Source organism: Lissotriton helveticus, chromosome 7 (genome assembly GCF_964261635.1).
Source record: "Lissotriton helveticus chromosome 7, aLisHel1.1, whole genome shotgun sequence".
Taxonomy (NCBI): domain Eukaryota; kingdom Metazoa; phylum Chordata; class Amphibia; order Caudata; family Salamandridae; genus Lissotriton; species Lissotriton helveticus.
Window position 1 is genome coordinate 315,273,039 of NC_136068.1, and position 19,271 is coordinate 315,292,309.

The following is a 19,271-nucleotide window of genomic DNA, read 5'->3' on the forward strand; positions in this document are numbered from 1 at the left end:
ACAAAATATTTCTTGCAAACATAGGCCCAATAAATGTTTAAGCCTAGTTTTCAGATTAATTAAAAACCCTATAAAGTAAAGGGAGGAAGCTATCTTGCCTGCCTCCAAGATCATTTTGCTAAATTAATGGCTATGAAGAAAGTTTTTTTTTTTTTTAAACATTCTAATTTGTCACAGACTGTATTTCCTTGCATATCAGAAAAGTGTTTAATTTCACTAAAGCACTGTTTCTAAACTTAAAAGAAATCGGAAATTTTCATGAAGTCCTCTAATATCACTTTTTGCCAAGGCGATACCCCTATGCTTGTAAAGGATGATTAGCTTCTTTGCGGAGAGTGATTCTAACAAACTTGAGTTAATCTTATCTCAGCAGTTTTGGAAAAAAAGACCAGAATCAGTTCCCATTTGCGCCCTTCATTGTTGATTTTCATTTCTCAGGTGCACAAACTTGTATATAATACTGATACATATGTATATAAACTCGGCCCAGAATTGCACATATATATGTGATCGATCTTGCATTAGTTAGCTTGCTCATTTGACCTTTCACTTTGTGTTTGCTTTGCATCACGTTGTGTAATGTTCAATGTAAAGTGCTATACAAAGTTACTTGAATAAATGCAGTGAGGCTTTTGGCTCACAGGGATATTGAGCCTGCATGGATGAATGTGCAATCCGTATCTCAGGCATTTTTAACTCTGGAGACCCAGCACTTCTCTTGTTGTAGGACCTCCCTTCAGCCTTTGATGGGATACGGCTGTGTGGGCTCTGGAGGTGGTTCCCTTAAACCTTGCTGAAGGAAGGATTTAGATCATGGAAATTTAGTTTTGCTTTCTTATTAGTGACTGGGGAAAAAACCCTTGCTACTCTGTGATTTCAGTCAAGGAAAAAAATCTGAAGAGGAGTGAAATTTGAGTGCTGTTTTTGGTTTTAGTATTGTAACCAGAATACAATGAAGGATAAAAGGGGAATAGGGGCGGTGTACAGTAAGGCGGATGGAATAAAGGGCGCTAATAGAAAGTAACTATTCACAATTCTTCGAGACCTCTGTGTCACCTTTTGCACCCGTAACATTCCAAGTCAGAAAGAAAACAGCGACAGTGCTTTGAAAGATGCTGGTACCCTAAAAGGTGCTATAATTTGTTCAGATGTCCTTTTTTTAATTTATTTTTTATTGTTAGTCTTTTACCATGATATGCTTACATCTGAAGGCTTCATTGCAGCAGAACAACATACAGAATTATGGAGTAATAGACCACTAGCTATTCAGTTTTATTTTGTGTGAACCTCTCCAACCCTCTTTACCCCACCTCCACAAAAAATACAGTTAAGTACTCTGCTGATATGATTGATCACTTTGATAGAGGTAGGGGTCACCGGAGTGGCCACACAGTACGTGGGCTCATCTCCTCATGACGCCCCCACCCCAAACCTGGACTACAAGACTAGTGTCTTAAATTTGAGAACATGAGCACTCATGATCCCAGATCTTTTGTATTGAATGATTTGTATTTAAACAATGCATGTCACCAAGTTTTTTTTAAAGATCTATACAAAATTCTTGGTTAATATATGTAGCTTTATTTCGCAGAACCCTGTTGCTCTTGTAGTTATTTTGGTACATTTGTATAACATTGTATTTTAGGGTGATATTATATACTGTAGGTTGGGTAAAAACTATTTTCTTCAAAATATTAGGTAGCCTGTCTTGGTGCTTTCAGTTGTCGAAAAATTTCAAAGGGAAATTTGTGGTGTGGCGCTAATTAAATTAAGTGGCTCCCTATAATGAAAACTGTGTTGCTTCAGAATGCAGAATGTGATCTTGCTGTGAATGCAGTGATGGCAACCCCAATTGATATTTGTATTTTCTCATCTGAAATTTCATTGGAAGGATCCTGATGGATGGTGTGATCTAAGTAACTTCGACCTGCCAGAAGACTCAGTTGCAGGTAACAGCAGTGGAAGTTGTAGCAGTAGTAGCAGCAGTGACAGCAGCAGCCCCATTAGGCGAACACCTCCAGCGCGACCAGCAGCATCTCTTCCCAATGTGACTGAGTACCGCTTGGACGGCCACACCATCTCGGACTTAAGCAAGGCGAGCAAAGGCGAGCTGATCCCTATCTCACCTCGCCCGGACCTTAGCTTTGGCACCCCACCCTCCCTCCTGAAGCGGCAGAAGAGGAGGAAGGTGACGCTGTCACCAGTCACAGAGAACAGCATCCTGTCTTCAATGGAGGCCAGTAACAGCATGACACCCAAGAGTACCCCTGTGAAGGTGCTGCCGTTCTCACCATCCCAGGTACTGTCCCCATTCTGGTAGAGGTGGCGGGGTATTTGCAGCAAATCCTTTTACACGTCCATATCATGCACTTCATGCTGTTTCGTTACATGATACCCCAAACCACATTTGGTGGGAACGTGCCACAAGCATGCAAGCCAGGTTACTAGATGACTCAACATTTCCAGGAACGCCACTTTCCAGCTCTGGGTTTTTCATTCAACAGACTCATTACGAATGGTCTTGCTTTAGTGGAGCCAACTATGAGATTGATATTGTTTCTGAACGAAAGTCCAGGGCTGGAAAAATGATCATCTTCACCTATAGGTGGCATGGACGATCATTCTTAACTCCTACTCTCAAAGGTTTTCCTCCACCTGATTTCAGTGATTTGTGCTGCTTTGCCATGACAACCAGTTTGAAAGTGTTTGTTTCTGAACCTATGGACCCTCGTTCTCCTAAAACCGTGCTATTCTACTTTAACAGTAGGCTTTCTTGTTGACTACTCTTCCTAGAGAAAATATTAAAGGGTTCTTAATTTGGCTGGGCTATCGGTCCAAAGAGAAATAACTGAGATCCTTTTGTTTTTTGTGTTTTTTTTTTTTTTAATCTATCCTGCCTACTCCGACCTGCTTTAAGCCATTGCATTTTACAGTATTCCCTCTCCACTCTAGGGCCTTAAATGTTGCTAAGAATTTGAAGGCGAAGCTAAATTTAAAAAAATCCCTGAAGCAAAGATGTATCTGGGAAGGTGCCAGGTGCTCCTTATGCCATGGCCACATTACTTTCCCCCTTCTGTTATCTAATCTATTGCAGCCAAGGATTGGGGTGAGTGGAATTTTTTTTCTGGTTGCCCCTTTAAATTGTCCAACAGGTTTTCACTTGTGGAATCACACCAACCTACCCTTCCTAGTGCTGCTGAATCCTGTTGGTTAATTTCACGCTACTCCAGTACCAGTATTTTGCAATGCTGTAGTAGCCAAAATCTAACTGCAGTACGGTACACTCTAGAGTGTAGACCTCCAGTCTCATTGTTTCTCTATGTGAATCACCCCTAAACTCAACGCACGTTCATTCTGGTATAATTACCCCTGCACCTTTGATTTGTAAATTCTGGTGTCTTTAAATTTTCCATGAGCATTAAACACTAAAGAGTTTTTTTTTTTTTTTTTTGCGTTACAGTTTTTGAATTTGTGGACCAAACAAGATGCACTAGAGCTGGAGAACCCGTCACTAACATCCACACCAGTGTGCAGTCAGAAGGTGATCGTCACTACCCCTCTGCACAGGGACAAGACACCTCTTTTGCAAAAAAACTCAGTGTAAGTCCTCCAGCCCCGCTGGTTTAGGGTAGCTGAATAGAAAGATCCTGTGTACTGCACATAAAGTTAAGAATGCCAGATTGACATTTTCCCTGCTGTTATTGCACATATTTATTGTGGACCAACATGTTTTTATTTTCTCTCCACTTCCTGACCTGTGAAATGTCCTGTGTCTGCTCTTAGGTTTATCACACCAAACCATAGGTACGTGATGGAGAACCATCCTCATACACCCACACCGTTTAAGAATGCCATGGAAAAGTTGGGCACGCTGAAGCCACTGGTATGTCTTTAGTGGTGGGTAGGGGCTTGCGTGTTAGCACCCTGGGGTTGCTATCAGTGGCATGTGGGATGTGGAATGAGTAATTGATTTATGGTTCGATAAATGGATATCTTGCTGCTGGGGTGAGGATGGGGATCCCTACTTGGCAAACCACCTCTGTGTTAATGTCATACAAATAGGGTTCTCATTTATCATCTTTCCAGTACTTGAAAGAAAAAGGTCATTAAATGTCAACCAGTGTCTTGTGTCCCTCTCTGTTCTAGTCTCCTTCCTTTTCATTCTTTTTAGAACCATTCAGTGATTAATTTGAGCCGGTGAGAGCCCTGGCACTTATTTTTGGGAACCAGCACTTATTTTTCCACATCATTTAGTTACTGTGCTCAAGAGAGGGAATTGCACAGATTAGAAAGACTGAGGAAGAGAAAGACAGCAAAAAGTTTCAAAAGGCAAAATTAGGAACCTGCAGGAGTGAGATGAAGGGGAGGGAGTGTCTGGTAGCATATTAAAGTGGTATAGGTGGTTTTACAACTACCAGTCTTGGTATTCCCTGCGCCAACGTTCAAATGCTCTGTCCGTATAATTATCTGCCAACTACAAAGAACTAAAACGAAAAGATGTTTTCATTTAATTAATGAAAGGGAAACCATCTTAAAAACTGAAAAGGTAGTGTGCATCTGTAATTTGCATGATGAAAGATAAGCACCCTTCACGCAAAGAAAGCTAGTGGCAGGCAGGGATTGTACGGATGCACTTTTCAAAGATAATTTTATAGGCATTTTTTTTATAAACGCCAACCAACTATATGCTTGATTGATAGGCTTTATTCGATAAAAATTTACCATAAAAGCATTTTACAGAATAAAAAAGAAAATTATATAAAAAAAAAAATCCTTTTTTTTTGTTTAAAAAGACAGTTAAAAATTCAGCACAGATAATAACTATATGCACTAATTGGAATACAAATGTTAATGTTTACTTTTCTGGATAAATTGTTGGTCAAACAATGCACAAGAGTGTGACCCGTGATTTTAAGATTATGTGGCTCCAGCGTTTACTATATAATTAGAGATTTGACAGATTTTCTCATTTGCAAAATAGTTTTCAAAAAATGTTTCATACTGAAATGGACAAACAGTACTGGAGTAGAATGTGCTGTGTAATTTTTTTACTTCGGATTTTGCAATAAAATCTAGATAACCGGACAGCATAATTTAAGACAACCTTGCTGCATTATTCTAGTTGCCTTGATTATGGTAAAGTTCTGGGGAGTGGCTTAGGGATTATCAAGATGATGATAGTTATGAAACCTGTATTTCATAGGCAGCCCTGAAATTTGTTTCCCAGCTACCTGTGAAGTATGGGTTTTTGCACAATTTCATTTTGTGGTATGAAAGCAAATACAAATGTATACTTTTCTGTCAATCATACTGAATACACTTTGAAGTTTGCGCTACTATGAAGCACTTCAAAGTTACGGTTCATCACTTGACTCCTATATGATTGTGCCAAGTTTTAGTTCCATACGAAGTCCAACGTTTTGTCCAGGTGAAAGTTGTTTCCATGTGCGATCAGCCTTGACAACTAATGATCCAGTGTGAACAGTTTGGATATTTTTTTCCCCTCACTTTTGCACCCCTTTACATATCCTTTTCTACATGCAAGTGTCCATAACTGACTTGCTTCGTTGATCTAGTCATCTTAGGACCTAAAGAATTGAGGGTTTGTAGGCAAAAGTGTTTTGCTGCCGATGCCAGGTCTATGGATCTGACATATTCTGGACGGTAGCACGTAGTTTGAAAGTAAAAATATGCTCATACCTAATCAAAACTTCACTGTAGGTGTTCTTGCCAGTTTCCCAGGAGTAGTGATCTTTCCTAAAGGAGATGGAGCGTGGTAGGTTAGGAAGTGGGGTGGATGCTTATGCTAGACTTTCTGGCCCTAGGTGGGGGTATTCCTCTCTCCTACCAAACCATTACATTGTTGGTAGCCTGTTTTTGATTTACTTGAGGCAAACTGTGAGGTTGCATAGGGGTCTTAAGTGGCAATTCAGTGTTGTACATAATTATGTCTGTAACCAATTCACTTAGCTATTGGTGTGGCTCTTTTTGACTTTTGAGACATTGGAGAGCAGCTGAGAGCAGCACCTCTTCTTTACAAGGCTGTTAAGTTGTCATGCAGTCTGTATAAGCATATTTGTGCTAATTAGTTCTCAGAAACTTGTGCATTTTGGAAACTATGTAGGACTTTGTACTCCTGAACTGCCAGTTGTAATGCAGCGTAGTTGGACATGGTGCTTGACGAGCTGTAAGCAGAAGTAACACATTCCACTTTATTCTCTTATTTGACTTTATCACTTAATTATAACTTGGAAGGAACCAATAAACATCGATCAAAATTTCAACTTTTACTCACTAGGAAGAAACACCCATTAAACCATTCCTATCTGTTGCTATCATTTTTTTCAATCAGTCTTGAAAAAAATTATTTAAGGAAAGATTGGATGTAGCCTGAAAATGCGTGGGTTTAAGAAACTTCCACATGCATCACTACTTCACTCTCCAAGTATAATTGTTGAGCAAAGCACATTTAATCTTACCTATACCAAAGGCATCTCCTTCTACATTTCTTAAATCAACAGTTCTTAATACATTTTAATTTATGCATTGACCTGACCCTCTTTTTTTGCCTTTTTCTATGTTCCAGAGTTTTTCATGTGCCCATCCTTTTTCATTGTAATTCCCTTTACAATTTCAACCATGGCACACGCCACTAGCTGGGAATATGGTGCTTGGACTGATTTATGGTTCTTTCCATCTTAGTTTGGTAATGGAGTCATTGTGAGAAGTCAGAGAATGAAATGCTGTTTTGTCTTCAAAATTAGCTGGGTGTTGCGTAGACCATTCCTAAATTTCCAGTTTTCTCGTCCTTTTCTCAGCCTCCAACTCCCCACTTAGAGGAGGACCTGAAGGAGGTGTTACGGAGTGAGGCTGGCATAGAACTGGTCATTGTGGATGAAGCGAAGATGGGAAATCATAAGCGGAAACAAGCAGTGAGTATTTTGTACACATTCAAGAATAGTGTATTTATACAATTGATTTATAGTTTGTTGTATCTTTTTGGTAATACCCAGAAGTTATTCAGTTTGCCAACTACTAAATGACGTTTGAGACAATTTGACTGGAAATCTGACCTATTCAGCTTCATGAATGGCCAAATGTCCAAATTGTACACTCAACAGCACATACTACACAGCTTTTAACCAATTTACTTAGTGTTTTTTTGGTAGCAACTGTGCATCACACATTCTTTCCTTGCACCTCATTGTAAAAATGTTATACATCATTATAAAAAACTGTTTTTATGGAGAATTGTAAAATCATATTCATACAATGCTACTTTCCCTTTGTAATGTTTTTTTTTTTTTTTTTTATAAATTCTTTTTATTGTTGCATCAGGCAAATCATAAGAACAAGAAACAAGACATCTCGGGGGAGCGTCAACATTCCGCTCTTCCCGACCTTACGCAACTTTTGTAAATCAACAGTTACATGGCAGACATCGTGCTGAACTTATATATTTCCTATTTCCACTCCGAACTCCCCCCCCCCCCCCCCTTAACTACAAGTAAAGACATCAACTGAGAGACCTCTTCTCGAAGCCCCCCTTCCCGCCCTCCCCTCCAACCCCCCCCACCCCCCCCCCGAGCAGCGTGTCCCCCTTCTCTACCACCCCCCCCCCCGACATCCTTGTCTCATTCGGCTCTTCCAAGTTGTGTTACATTAAAGATAAGCAACCCATGGCCCAAACCCACCGGAGGCAAAATGCTGGAATCAGCGACAAACGTACTGCTCCGGTGAACCACCCCTCCCCCCGCCCTCCTCCCCAGTCAGTCTCTCCCTCCTACTCCAATCCATGGTAGTGTCTCCACTTAGCCCATATTTTTCGGAATTTTCGTGGGCACCCTCTAGCTTTATAGGTAACTCGTTCCGCTGCCATATACATATCTAACCCCCTTCTCCAGTCCTCCAAATTGGGTTTCTCAGGCGCCCCCCACATTCTCGCAATGTCCCTTTTTGCGACTACCAGGGCCAGCAACAGAAAAATGAGTAGGTACCGTGTGATGTCGACCTCCGTTGACATGCCCAGAAGCGCCAGTTTGGGGTCCTTAGATATCTCCACCTCTAGTATCGCACTCAATTCATTGAAGACCTCGTCCCAAAATTCCTGTATTACCGAGCACCCCCAAATGATGTGAAAGAAATCGCCTGTTTGGTGCTGGCATCGTAGGCAGGTGGTGTTGGTAACCCTCCCCATCCGAAAGAGCCTTACTCTATCAAAGTAGGCCCGATGAAGGACCTTAAACTGGATGAGACGAAGCCTCGATTTTATGGCTACTTCTCGGGGGTGCATAAGTACAAGTTCCCAATCCAGGTTCTCCATCGTGCCCACATCCGCCTCCCACCGCTCCCTGAGGGCCTGTAGATCGCCCAACATGTTATTTGTTAGTGTTTTGTAGGTCATGGATACCGCCCCCCTCTGCATCTGCTCTTGCAGTAGGCGGCCCTCAAGTGGTGCAAACTGGGGTATGTCAGTGAGAGTCAAGTTTTGTGCTCCCCATGCGTGTCGCAACTGTAGGTATTTATAGTATTGGGTTCTCTGTAGTCCAAAGTCTTGCTGCATCTCCTGGAAGGTTTTAAGTTCCCCCCTTGCTATGACATCCCCAATTGTGGAGATGCCAATATCGTCCCACCTTTGGAATCCCTGTAGTTTGTACAGTTCCGCCAGCCACTTACATGACCACAGGGGTGTTTGGCGGGTAGGCCTTTCATGCCAGCCCATTCTAACCGTCGCTCTGCGCCACGCCAATAGTGTAATCTTAGTCGCAGGGAGGAGCTGTCGGCCCCCTCCCCCCCCATATAAGAAATGTAACACCGTTTTATTGTCCCATTTGGATCTCTCTAGCGCATAGGTCGGGTGGTCAGCCGGGGCATGAATCCAGTCATTGATCGGGGTAAGGTGCTCTGCCCAATAATAGGCCTCCAGGTTGGGCAGCGAGAGTCCCCCACTATATTGGTGGCGCTGCAGGGTCGTGAGTGCCACCCGGGCTTGCTTTCCCAGCCACAAGAAAGAGCGGAGATCGGTATGGATTTTTCGCACTGTCATAGCCGGTAGGGGATAGTATTCATTTTGGAGGGCATATAAAAACTTTGGTAGCAGTATCATTTTATACAGGGCGGCCCTACCCAGAATGGTGAGCGGGAGCGGTCGCCATCTATCCATCTCCGCTCTCGCTGCCACCACCACCCGATCTACATTGTCCGCGTAGGAGCGCCGCTTGTCTCGGGTGATAAAGACCCCCAAGTACCGGAAGCCTTCCGTGGTGTGTATGAGCTGCTCCGGCAATCCTTCCCCCCGCGGCGCGCCTTGTGGGTCGTAGAGGATCGACTTATGCCAGTTTATGGTGTGTCCGGCCACTGCCCCAAATTCGCCCAGTTCCCTAAATAGGGCCGGTATTGTCCTAGCCGGGTCTGTCACGTACAACAGCACATCATCGGCGTATAAGGAAATCTTCTCCTGGTCAGTGGCCGATTCTCCCCTGTGGAAGCCTACCACATCGCTATTGAGCCGGATACGGATCGCGAGGATCTCAATCGTGAGGGTAAAGAGGAGTGGGGATAGCGGGCACCCCTGGCGTGTCCCCCGTTCTATCGCGAACTCCCTTGACAACCGCCCATTTATCCGCACTCTGGCCCTAGGGTTCCAGTATAGAAGTCGCACCCAGTTCTGGAACTTGGGCCCAAACCCAAACCGTACAAGGGTCCCCATTAGGAAGGGCCAGTGGACCGCATCGAACGCTTTCTCCGCGTCCAATGAGAGGAACCAGTGTGGCTCACTTCTGTCACAGACTTCCTGGAGCCAGTTATGTGTGCGCCGCAGGTTGAGTTTAGTGGCCCTATCCGGCAGGAACCCGGACTGGTCCGGGTGTACTAGGTCCGATATGACCTGTCGCAGTCGCCGTGCCAGAATCGTGGCCAGGATTTTAGTCTCAATATTCAGGAGGGAGATTGGGCGGTAGGAGGAACAGTCCCCCCTGGGCTTGCCCTCCTTGTGGATCGGGATTATGGTAGCCAAGGCCAAGTCCGGCGTAAGAGTCCCAGAGTCAAACGCATCCGCATATAACGTCTTCAAGTGACGTGAAAGGAGGTCCCCTGTCCGCTTGAAAAATTCCGCTGGGAAACCATTAGGTCCCGGGGCTTTCCCCGTTCCCTTTGTAATGTTAGTCCACATTTTGCTTCTCTGAACAGAACTGAAAGCTGATCTGTAACTGATATCTTGTGAGGTGCAGTTGGCAGCCCTTTTACCGGTCACTTATTGGGTGGTCCTTATGGACATCCATGTGTGGGTAAATTGCCCCCAAAAATACATCAACCATCGGGCTACTAATTAACTTTGAAGGCTTCAGTCATGCTGAGCTAGCATGCCATGATCTAGATTTATTGTTCGTTTGTGGACTCACTAATTGTAAATTCACCAATCTATGATCTGACAACTTCATGATTTGCTTTGGCGTACCTTAAACAAAAAATGTAGTCCACTCCAGTTCCTCTTCTCAACTAGATCTCTAATATGATTGATTCTGAGGCACTTGATAATCATTTCACTTCCTCTAATCCGGCACTGCTTAAAGCATAATTCAAAGCCAATAGATTCTTTGATGCTTTGGGGTTTGGCACAATGTGTTCTGTAAGTGTGCCTTTATCCAATTGAGCCTCCCATAGTGGGTGTCAAACGGTCTGCCTTGACCTATGTTGATGAAGTGCTGAGGGTTACTGTTACAGCAGCATTGAGGAGGGAGGGGATGTGTCCTGTGACCTTCCGCTTAGCTCCTGTGTTAGTTGTCTGTTATTCCTGTTGGGTTGCTCTGCATGAGAGGTGGGGCTGAGCTTTAGTTCTTGCAGTGGTTTGCTTATACGGTATCTGCTACGCAAGCAGTAAAATTGCTGTGGTATTTAGAATCTTGACTCCATGCTTCATGAGTAAAAGGTTTTGCTCTCCTCCCAGAACTTGTGTGGATGTCAGTTCCTTGTAATTATCAACCTACATAGTGTTGGAGGGGGCTGGGGCTTAGAGAGTAATCTAGTATCCAGGTATGTACGAGCTACAGGATGCTGATAGAGAATGCTTTCCCTTCATAAAGGTAAAACATTTCCCTTAAGCCTCTTCCAATTATTGATGTCTAGGACCGCTTTTCTTCACTGCCACAAAGCCTGTATTTAAATTTGTCTTGATGAATATCTGTCCGTCCAGAGCTGCTGCATGGGAAGCAGCTACCACTGTACTGAACTTGCTGCACTGGCATATTCTTCTGGGTATGATGAGCCTCGCGAAATACACCTGCTTAGCCTGAAAATTCAATTCATATGGACCATTTTCAGTGGGTTTCCACAGTTTAGATCAATCTCCTGTTTAGGATTCTAAAGTTTCACATTTTAATACATAATCTTTGCAAGCCTCTTGTAGCTAGTTAGCTGTTGACAGGCCACAATGGAGCATGCTTTCAGCATGGCAACATGAAAACCTACTAGTACGTGTGCTTGAACAAAAAACAAATGTACTTTAAATATGGAAAGGGTGTGTACGGCATGGGCTTTTATTGTCCACGTCCCTTTTATCCATCTAAATTCAAAAGTACTGTCCAAGAAAGCGTCTACCACTGCGAGATCTCTTGTGTCTATAGACCGATTTGGGTGTCTTTAAGAGAAACTGATATAGAAATTGTATGACCTGTTATAAGCTAACAGTCTTTATACTCTGTTAGACAAAGCAAAGTGTTTCTGAAGCTAGATATATCAACTTTAAAGGTATCTTTAGTAGGAAGTCAGTGCTCATTGGTGTCTTAGATATTCAGCGTTATCCTGATCATGCAGTGTCAACGTCAGAGGGGTAATTTAAAGAAAAAAATCTACATCTTACCCTTCGTGGTGGGATTTGGATTGTTTTGGTATAAGACAATCAGGAAGACCAGAAGGGATGTGGTCTTCTCCAGTCAGGCTCTGCACCATTTGATAGAGTGGTTACACAGTAGACAACTGATATAATGCGCATTGGTAGTATTACACTCATTTTCAGACCGCAGACCTTTTATATCTAACCACTCTGCTTTTGGAACAACATTGCTGTATCCATCAGGCGTGCCTCAAGGCATCTCCAGTTTAGGAAAATGTGAAAGACACCCCTCTTTAAAGAACACAGCATAACAATGCAATAACAGTCCATAGCTCAACTACCTCTCCTAGTGCTCGTTGACTTTATGCTTGTCTTGGCCATGTACAGTGCACTGCTGCTTTCGAGATAAGTTTGTACTACATTCATACAGACGTATATCTCAACAGTGAAATGAAACAAGCATTTACAATGCAATGGTCTCGGCATTATTAAAGGTAGAGCTATTGGCATTGCTCATGACTTTTTTTTTAAAATCATAAATAAATGGCATTGTCATTTACAATAACAACATACGGAGAGAGTGGGGTCCAGGGGAATTTTTAGAGACCAAGACACAGTTACAGCCCCCTATATAAGACACTGTACTAACAAGAAATAACTGTGGGTCTAGAGGAACTACTATCTCTGTGTTCAAATGTGTCTATTCTGCAACAAGTATAACCATGTGGGACTAGTAAGTTGCATAGGGACTGATCACAGTGTGATTATGTTCCCATCAGTTACATGTTCTGAACCGCCCTGGTCATCATTTGGGCCATTACACAGAGTGGTATGTCCACCCTGCAAGTACAAGTGTTCTAGATAGTGATAACTGAAAAGCAGTGCTAAACAAAAATGGTGAGTGAAAGTGCTAACTATTAAAATTGGAGAGTGGATTTGAAAGAACCTTATTCATTTATTTTGATAACAAACCACTTCCAATGTTAAAAACATCAAGTGCAAAGTAACAGTAGTTCAAAAACAAATATCTACTGCATGTGTATTCAGGTCGACATGTTTCTGCAGTTTATAGACCCTAGCGGTATCTGCTGCTTCTTCAGGACCAATAATCTACCTTGCTACTGCTTTATAAACGGGTGAGTGCATAAGGAAACAAAAAAGTCAATACGCCTGGCGGGCATCCGGGCTCCCCTAACAGCCCGGATGCCCGCCAGGCGTATTGACGGTTAGAGCAATGCGCCATTTTCCTGAGCTGTAGCCAGGTGAGGAGCGGCGCTTATCCTCCATACTCTAGAGATGCGAGGACCGTATCAGGTGAAATCTTTTTTGTTTCCTTATGCACTCACCCGTTTATAAAGCAGTAGCAAGGTAGATTATTGGTCCTGAAGAAGCAGCAGATACCGCTAGGGTCTATAAACTGCAGAAACATGTCGACCTGAATACACATGCAGTAGATATGTTTTTGAACTACTGTTACTTTGCACTTTGTTTTTAACATTGGAAGTGGTTTGTTATCAAAATAAATGAATAAGGTTCTTTCAAATCCACTCTCCAATTTTAATAGCACTTTCACTCACCATTTTTGTTTAGCACTGCTTTTCAGTTATCACTATCTAGAACACTTGTACTTGCAGGGTGGAAATACCACTCTGTGTAATGGCCCAAATGATGACCAGGGCGGTTCAGAACGTGTAACTGATGGGAACATAATCACACTGTGATCAGTCCCTATGCAACTTACTAGTCCCACATGGTTATACTTGTTGCAGAATAGACACATTTGAACACAGAGATAGTAGTTCCTCTAGACCCACAGTTATTTCTTGTTAGTACATTGTCATTTACAATGCCAATAGCTTAATCGCTCGCAAATGCATTACCGATTGCATTATACTCTGCTCATACATCAGAACTGTACCTGATTACAGTGTGCAGGCTGCTGACTACTTTATCTGAAGACAGTTGAATTCCACCCTTATTCACCAGCCTAGCATGTGTCTAACTGCTGACTGTCATACCCAGACATGTTGCATCTCAGATCATTGGCGCTCCTCCTGTACCTAATGAAGGCTTCAAAGCATTGTATGTGTCTGAGAAAGAGATATGAGCGAGGGAAAGAGAGCAACTAAGGTTCTATCATGAACAATGCGAGCCTGCAACACATTAGTTTTCTGCTGGTGCATGTCCGTGATGTATGCCCCTCCTCACAATCCCTTTCCCATGCTCAGCGCTGATGCGCAGATTACCTTTGTATCAGTTAACGGACATTTTAAAAATGGGTTCTCCCTGAGGCTATACTTAACATATTAGCAATACCTGTTTTCTGCCACATTCTTACTAAGGGATCATCTGCATTAACGGACAAAATTGCCGGGCCATAAATCACTGAAAATCTGCTGCAAGTGTGGGACTAGAGGAACGTAAACCTATTTTTCCCCACAGGCACCCTCTACGACATATATTCATCACATGCTGTGGTATCGTACCTTTCACCCATGTGTGTCCCTTAAAATGACACCGCCCATAAAAACCCGCATGTAACAAGAAAAACAAATGCCTTCTTTCCATGGATGCACCTGCCAAAGTTTTCAGAAACATGGAGAGCAGCCTCGAATTTCACCATGGCAATGTCAATGTTTGCAGAAAGCATTAATGACATGCACCATTTTATAGCAGACGTACGCTAAATTATATATTGACATTTGACTAATAAACAGCTCGAAAGTACTCATCTCCGCGATCCCTAGGGAGGAAGGCCTGGGTGTCAGTGCAGGATTCACATTTGTGGCCTGCGGGTTTTCTTGGCTCTCTGGCGCAGGAGTGAACGCACCGCCCTAGTTCAAACAATACTGGTTATACATAAAGATTTGATAACTGTTTGCAGAATAGTGTACGAGGCGCCACGGTTCTTAGGTCACATGCAGGGCTCGCTGAATTGTTTATTTCGCCGGATCTGGCTGGGTTTCCGTTCTGCTTCTGCATTTCAATGTGCCATCTCCACAACAGGTATCGTGAAAGTTTCCTTGGAGCCAGCGCCTCTGAAGGCGGGAGCTGCCTTCACGCAACGCCTGCCTTGACCGTAGGCTTCGGGTCCTCCTTGGGCCACGGGCTGCTACAAGCAGCGAGCCTCCCGGAAGCGCAGGCCGAAAAGAAACTTGAAGGTGCCTGGCAGAATTCTCCTCACAGCTCACACCTCCACGGGGAGTCGCATCCTCTCCTCCACCCATCCCTCCCAAGCAAGCCAAGAGCAGGCGACGAAGCAGCACTGCGTCCCTTCTCCTCCTCACATCTGCATGCAAGCTTTATTGCAGCAGGACCAACGCTCTAGAGATTCAATTAAGCACGATTTTATGTGTGTGCAAACATGAGGAATATCACGTTTCCCTAAATTGTATGGATTACGGGCACGCGGGCAGAGCGCAAAAGTCCTGCGTAATTAGCAGGCACATTATCATTCCATGCACGTAGCCCCTCACAAGATATAGTGCAGAGGTAGCTTGTAATGAGCTCACCCTCTGCCCCTCTAAGATAAATTATATCTCTCCCACCCGACCCTCCAAGCAGTGCTAAATACATCTTATTAAATACACCGCCATTCATAAGCAGCATACGGCAATGCGTCTGTCAGCCTTGAGCTGCTGCTCAGCCTGTGGAGGGGGTTGAATAGAAGGAAAGTGAGGGGGGGGTGGGACTAACAGCTATTTTATATCCGTTTCTTATGGGGGCGGGGGAGAATGGAGAGTTCTGGCACCCCTGGCCTTTAACCCCTCTTACTTTTGAAAGTCTTTGGCCACAGCACATCAATAATGTAGTTGAGTGTACGGAAAGGCAAAAAGGCAGGTTTACTTTCAATAGTAATAATAAACATAAGCAAACTGAGATAAAAATTAGTTATGTGTACTGCAATCGATTGAAATAAAAGGAACAGATGATGGCACATTAGCACTGTAGAGCCAGGCTGTATAAATTAATGTGTTTTTGTGTAATGTAACTGATGTGCATGGCAAGCGCTCCAATACCTCCAAGTCGATTTGGCGCTATATGAAACTGCTAAACAAAAGAAAATAAGGTTTGCCGAGGGGGTAGGGACGTATTCCACTTGAGTTAAGTCTGTGGCTGCGTTCTTTCCTACTGCAGCCATGTCAGAGAGTGACTCAGCGGAAGTGATTCAAAGGGCAGCTGAGGGCTAGTGGATATCTAAGAACTCCTCCACTGCATGCCTCCGAAGCCTAGCCCCGCTCGGTGTACATTAAAGTACTCAGTGCGGTCTCACATGAGGAGCCTAACCCCGCTCGCTGAACAATTAAGCACTGTGCGGTCTCAAATGAGAGAGTGCTGAATCTGCAGTAACACACACACCCACCAGTGTTGTGTATAAAGTTCAGAGGCATATACATGGAGGTGCGCGTAGAGAGACCGAGAAGTCACACAGGTGAGCCCCTCATTACTACAATCCCAGACCATCGCTCACATCCCCAACCCATCCACCAATCCCCTCAAACGCCGCCCCCCCCGCGCCACCAGATAACATATTTGCAAAATCCCGCTGTGCCCATAAGCGCACCTATGCGAGCTCTCCTCTAACGTCGCAGTTACAAGAGCGTGGACTTACCGTGGCAGACAGGAGTCCCTCTCATCCCTCGAGTTCAGAGACACTGCATCTCCGTCCAGGCAGCAGCTCAGAAGGAATTGGAAATCTCCTCTTCCGCCACTCCTAACCCCTCCCTTCCCGTGTCACTGAAGCAAGCAGGAGGTCCGAAACAAGTCACATTACACCAGAACACCATAGTTTTTGGGGAGCGGACTTGCGTGCGAGCCTGTAGGTGCACGGAGGGACAGCTGCAAAATGGCGGCTGCAAGGTTCTGAATTTTTCGGAATTGGGGGCGTGGTTTTGTGGTTCTGAGTGACAGACTACGTCACTGTCTAAAGAACAGCAAAACGTACGCCCCCAAATCCGAAAAAGACGGAGCCTATTCGGAGGGACGGCTCTCTCCTCCAATGGCTGGCCTCCGTTTAGGAAGCCAGCCAATGGAGGGAGAGCCGAAAAGAGGGAGGGATAAAGCAGCCCTCTTACTGACAATAAATCTCGGACTTCCGGTCTGCCGACCGGATATTACCGAGACCTAAAAAGCCACACTCCAGAGAGAAAAAAACCTTTCTTCAGAAAAGAAGTTGCAATGCCACAGATGAATAAATGTCTAGATGAAAGGGAATAGCAGGTAAAATTATGTGGAAACAGGATTCCTGAAAGTGCTATGCTATTGTAAGACTAAGATCGCCGCTCCCCAGAGAGAAAGCATTGTTAAATGTGTTTCTTTATTTTTAATATTTGCATAAAGGTTAGATTTGCATTTTACCAGAGGAGTAAAGATGAGGACTCAGGAATAACAGCCTATGTAGATCTCCAAGAGGGAATTTTTACAGCATCTCAATGCTGTGAAATTGGATGTAGTCAGCGAAATCCTGAATTTTATACATGCTGTCTGGAACGACACACTACTTTTAAGTAGGGATCTTTGGGTTTGTGATCCATGCAGGTTACCACTAGGCGTGTGCAAAATTCGTATGATTTGCTTTTGTGTAAATACAGTAAAATCACTTGAAATGTGTCTCGTCAAATTTTGGCGCTAGGATGCTTGTAAATAAGAGCACTGGCAACAGCAGCTGCTCATGTTCTGCTCTTATGCTAATTTACCGGTAATGATACCAATTGCAGTACAATTTTACTGCAAATTGCATCCAATCATGCAAAGTGGAGTGATGGCGTAAAGATACTGACATAATTTAAATTTCACCCAAGTCTAGTTCTTTCTCAGGTATTGTGTGGAAATCTAACTTCTGCATTCAGTGAGGTAAAGGCATTTGGGCGGAGGTGACTAGATGACTAGATCTGGCAGCATGATAAAGGGGCACTATTTTCTTTAAAGACTCTTTTGTTTGATGGAAAGCAACAGAATAGGTTGCCCATGGAGCTAGGCCTGCAATGAACAAAACACAAAAATAAGTAAGAACTTAGGGACACGTGATTTATATGTTCAGTTTGAGAGTTTAGAAGACGTATTTAAGTGGACAAATAGCACTGGGTGGTAAAACTAATGGAAAGAATGTATATAAGGGGTGCAATTCTATTATTGGTTAGCTATCCGTCAATTACAATTGAGGCATTGAGTGTTTACTATATCAACCGTAGGCATCTTTGTGTTAATCTACCAATTTATGTTCACAGTTGAAGTTCATTTTTACCTGAAATGTCTACCCTACTTTTGTAAAAAGAAACCCTGATTAAAATAATTTGCTGTTTTACAGTCTAATAATGCTTGATTTGTTAAGGGCTTTACGTTTGTCGTGTATCTGTTTATCAACAGTATTTTTCAGCTGTTTATTTTTCTTCTCTACTTTTCTTTCTGCCTACATAACAGCTCCATCGGAGCCCTGTCAAGAAGGTGAGGAAGTCTCTAGCTCTGGATGTCATAGATAAGGAAATTAAGCCAGTGGTGCTGACCACGCAGATGTCAAACATCTCCCAAAATGCACAGGTGAGTTGAAGTGACACTTGGAAGAGCCAGTGCCTTTTATTTTTGATAAACAATACCTGATTGGAAAATTACATGGATTTTTGCATTACATAATGTTGTGTAATATTCTATCTGTTGGATACTGGTACAAGTGGCAAATGTCTCACTCTTTTGAGACGTTTAACTCAAACCAGTGTACAATTTGTTAACTTTGTGACTTCCTCACATGCAGTGTTCAATCGAGATGGTGACAAATCACATTTCGTAGATTTACTCCAAACTTTTGTTCAAAATAGGAGATTTTGCACAGCGCTACCATCTATGTTGATGTTTTTAAATACAGTTATTTGCAGTTAAAATAACTTCTTTGATTCCTATGGATGATGCACTCTTCCAGAGACCGCATTGTGCTGTGACAACCACAAATATTAACTGTATCTAGTTTACATTTATTTCCTGTTTTATGATATTTTAGCATCAAGAATCAAAACAAATAACCCTAGTTTGTATAGCAGTCACCACTGGAAAATCACTGGTATCACTCCAAATCCATATTCAAAAACATTGGTCATTCTCATAGCACAGTGTAATTGGCATTAATATTACAGCATAACCTGCGTAAAGATCCCAAGAGATCAGTTGAGTGTTAATGGGGTCACCGCAAATTGCCATCTCAACCTCCTGAATTCTCCCAGGCTTCTACGTCATATATTTTTATGAGTATCCTCAGGCTCCTACTTTTTAGGTCTAGCTTCAAGACCTGTTGTATATACTTTGTGGGCTTATAGCCCCCCCCTCTGTTTTTCATTTGTTTCAGTGTTCTTTAAAAATTCTTGCTTGCTAGTGGCGAGTCCTTCCTTGTTGTCCCTCCTCATTGTCTTTTTGTTTCCTACTACGAGGCAGGGACCAAGTACTGTATCTTTAC

At 43.2% G+C, this 19,271-nt stretch overlaps 1 protein-coding gene across 6 annotated transcripts in view; it reads left to right on the plus strand.

The window, feature by feature from the left end:
• Window positions 1-19,271, plus strand: part of MYBL2 (MYB proto-oncogene like 2) — a 230,784-nt gene that overhangs the window by 173,652 nt on the left and 37,861 nt on the right. For all 6 annotated transcript variants that reach the window (XM_078652136.1, XM_078652134.1, XM_078652139.1 and 3 more), the window contains 5 exons: window positions 1,892-2,299; window positions 3,461-3,600; window positions 3,784-3,883; window positions 6,819-6,932; window positions 18,251-18,367. In XM_078652136.1, the coding sequence (XP_078508262.1) occupies window positions 1,892-2,299; window positions 3,461-3,600; window positions 3,784-3,883; window positions 6,819-6,932; window positions 18,251-18,367 (879 nt within the window). The remainder of the gene's footprint in view (window positions 1-1,891; window positions 2,300-3,460; window positions 3,601-3,783; window positions 3,884-6,818; window positions 6,933-18,250; window positions 18,368-19,271) is intronic.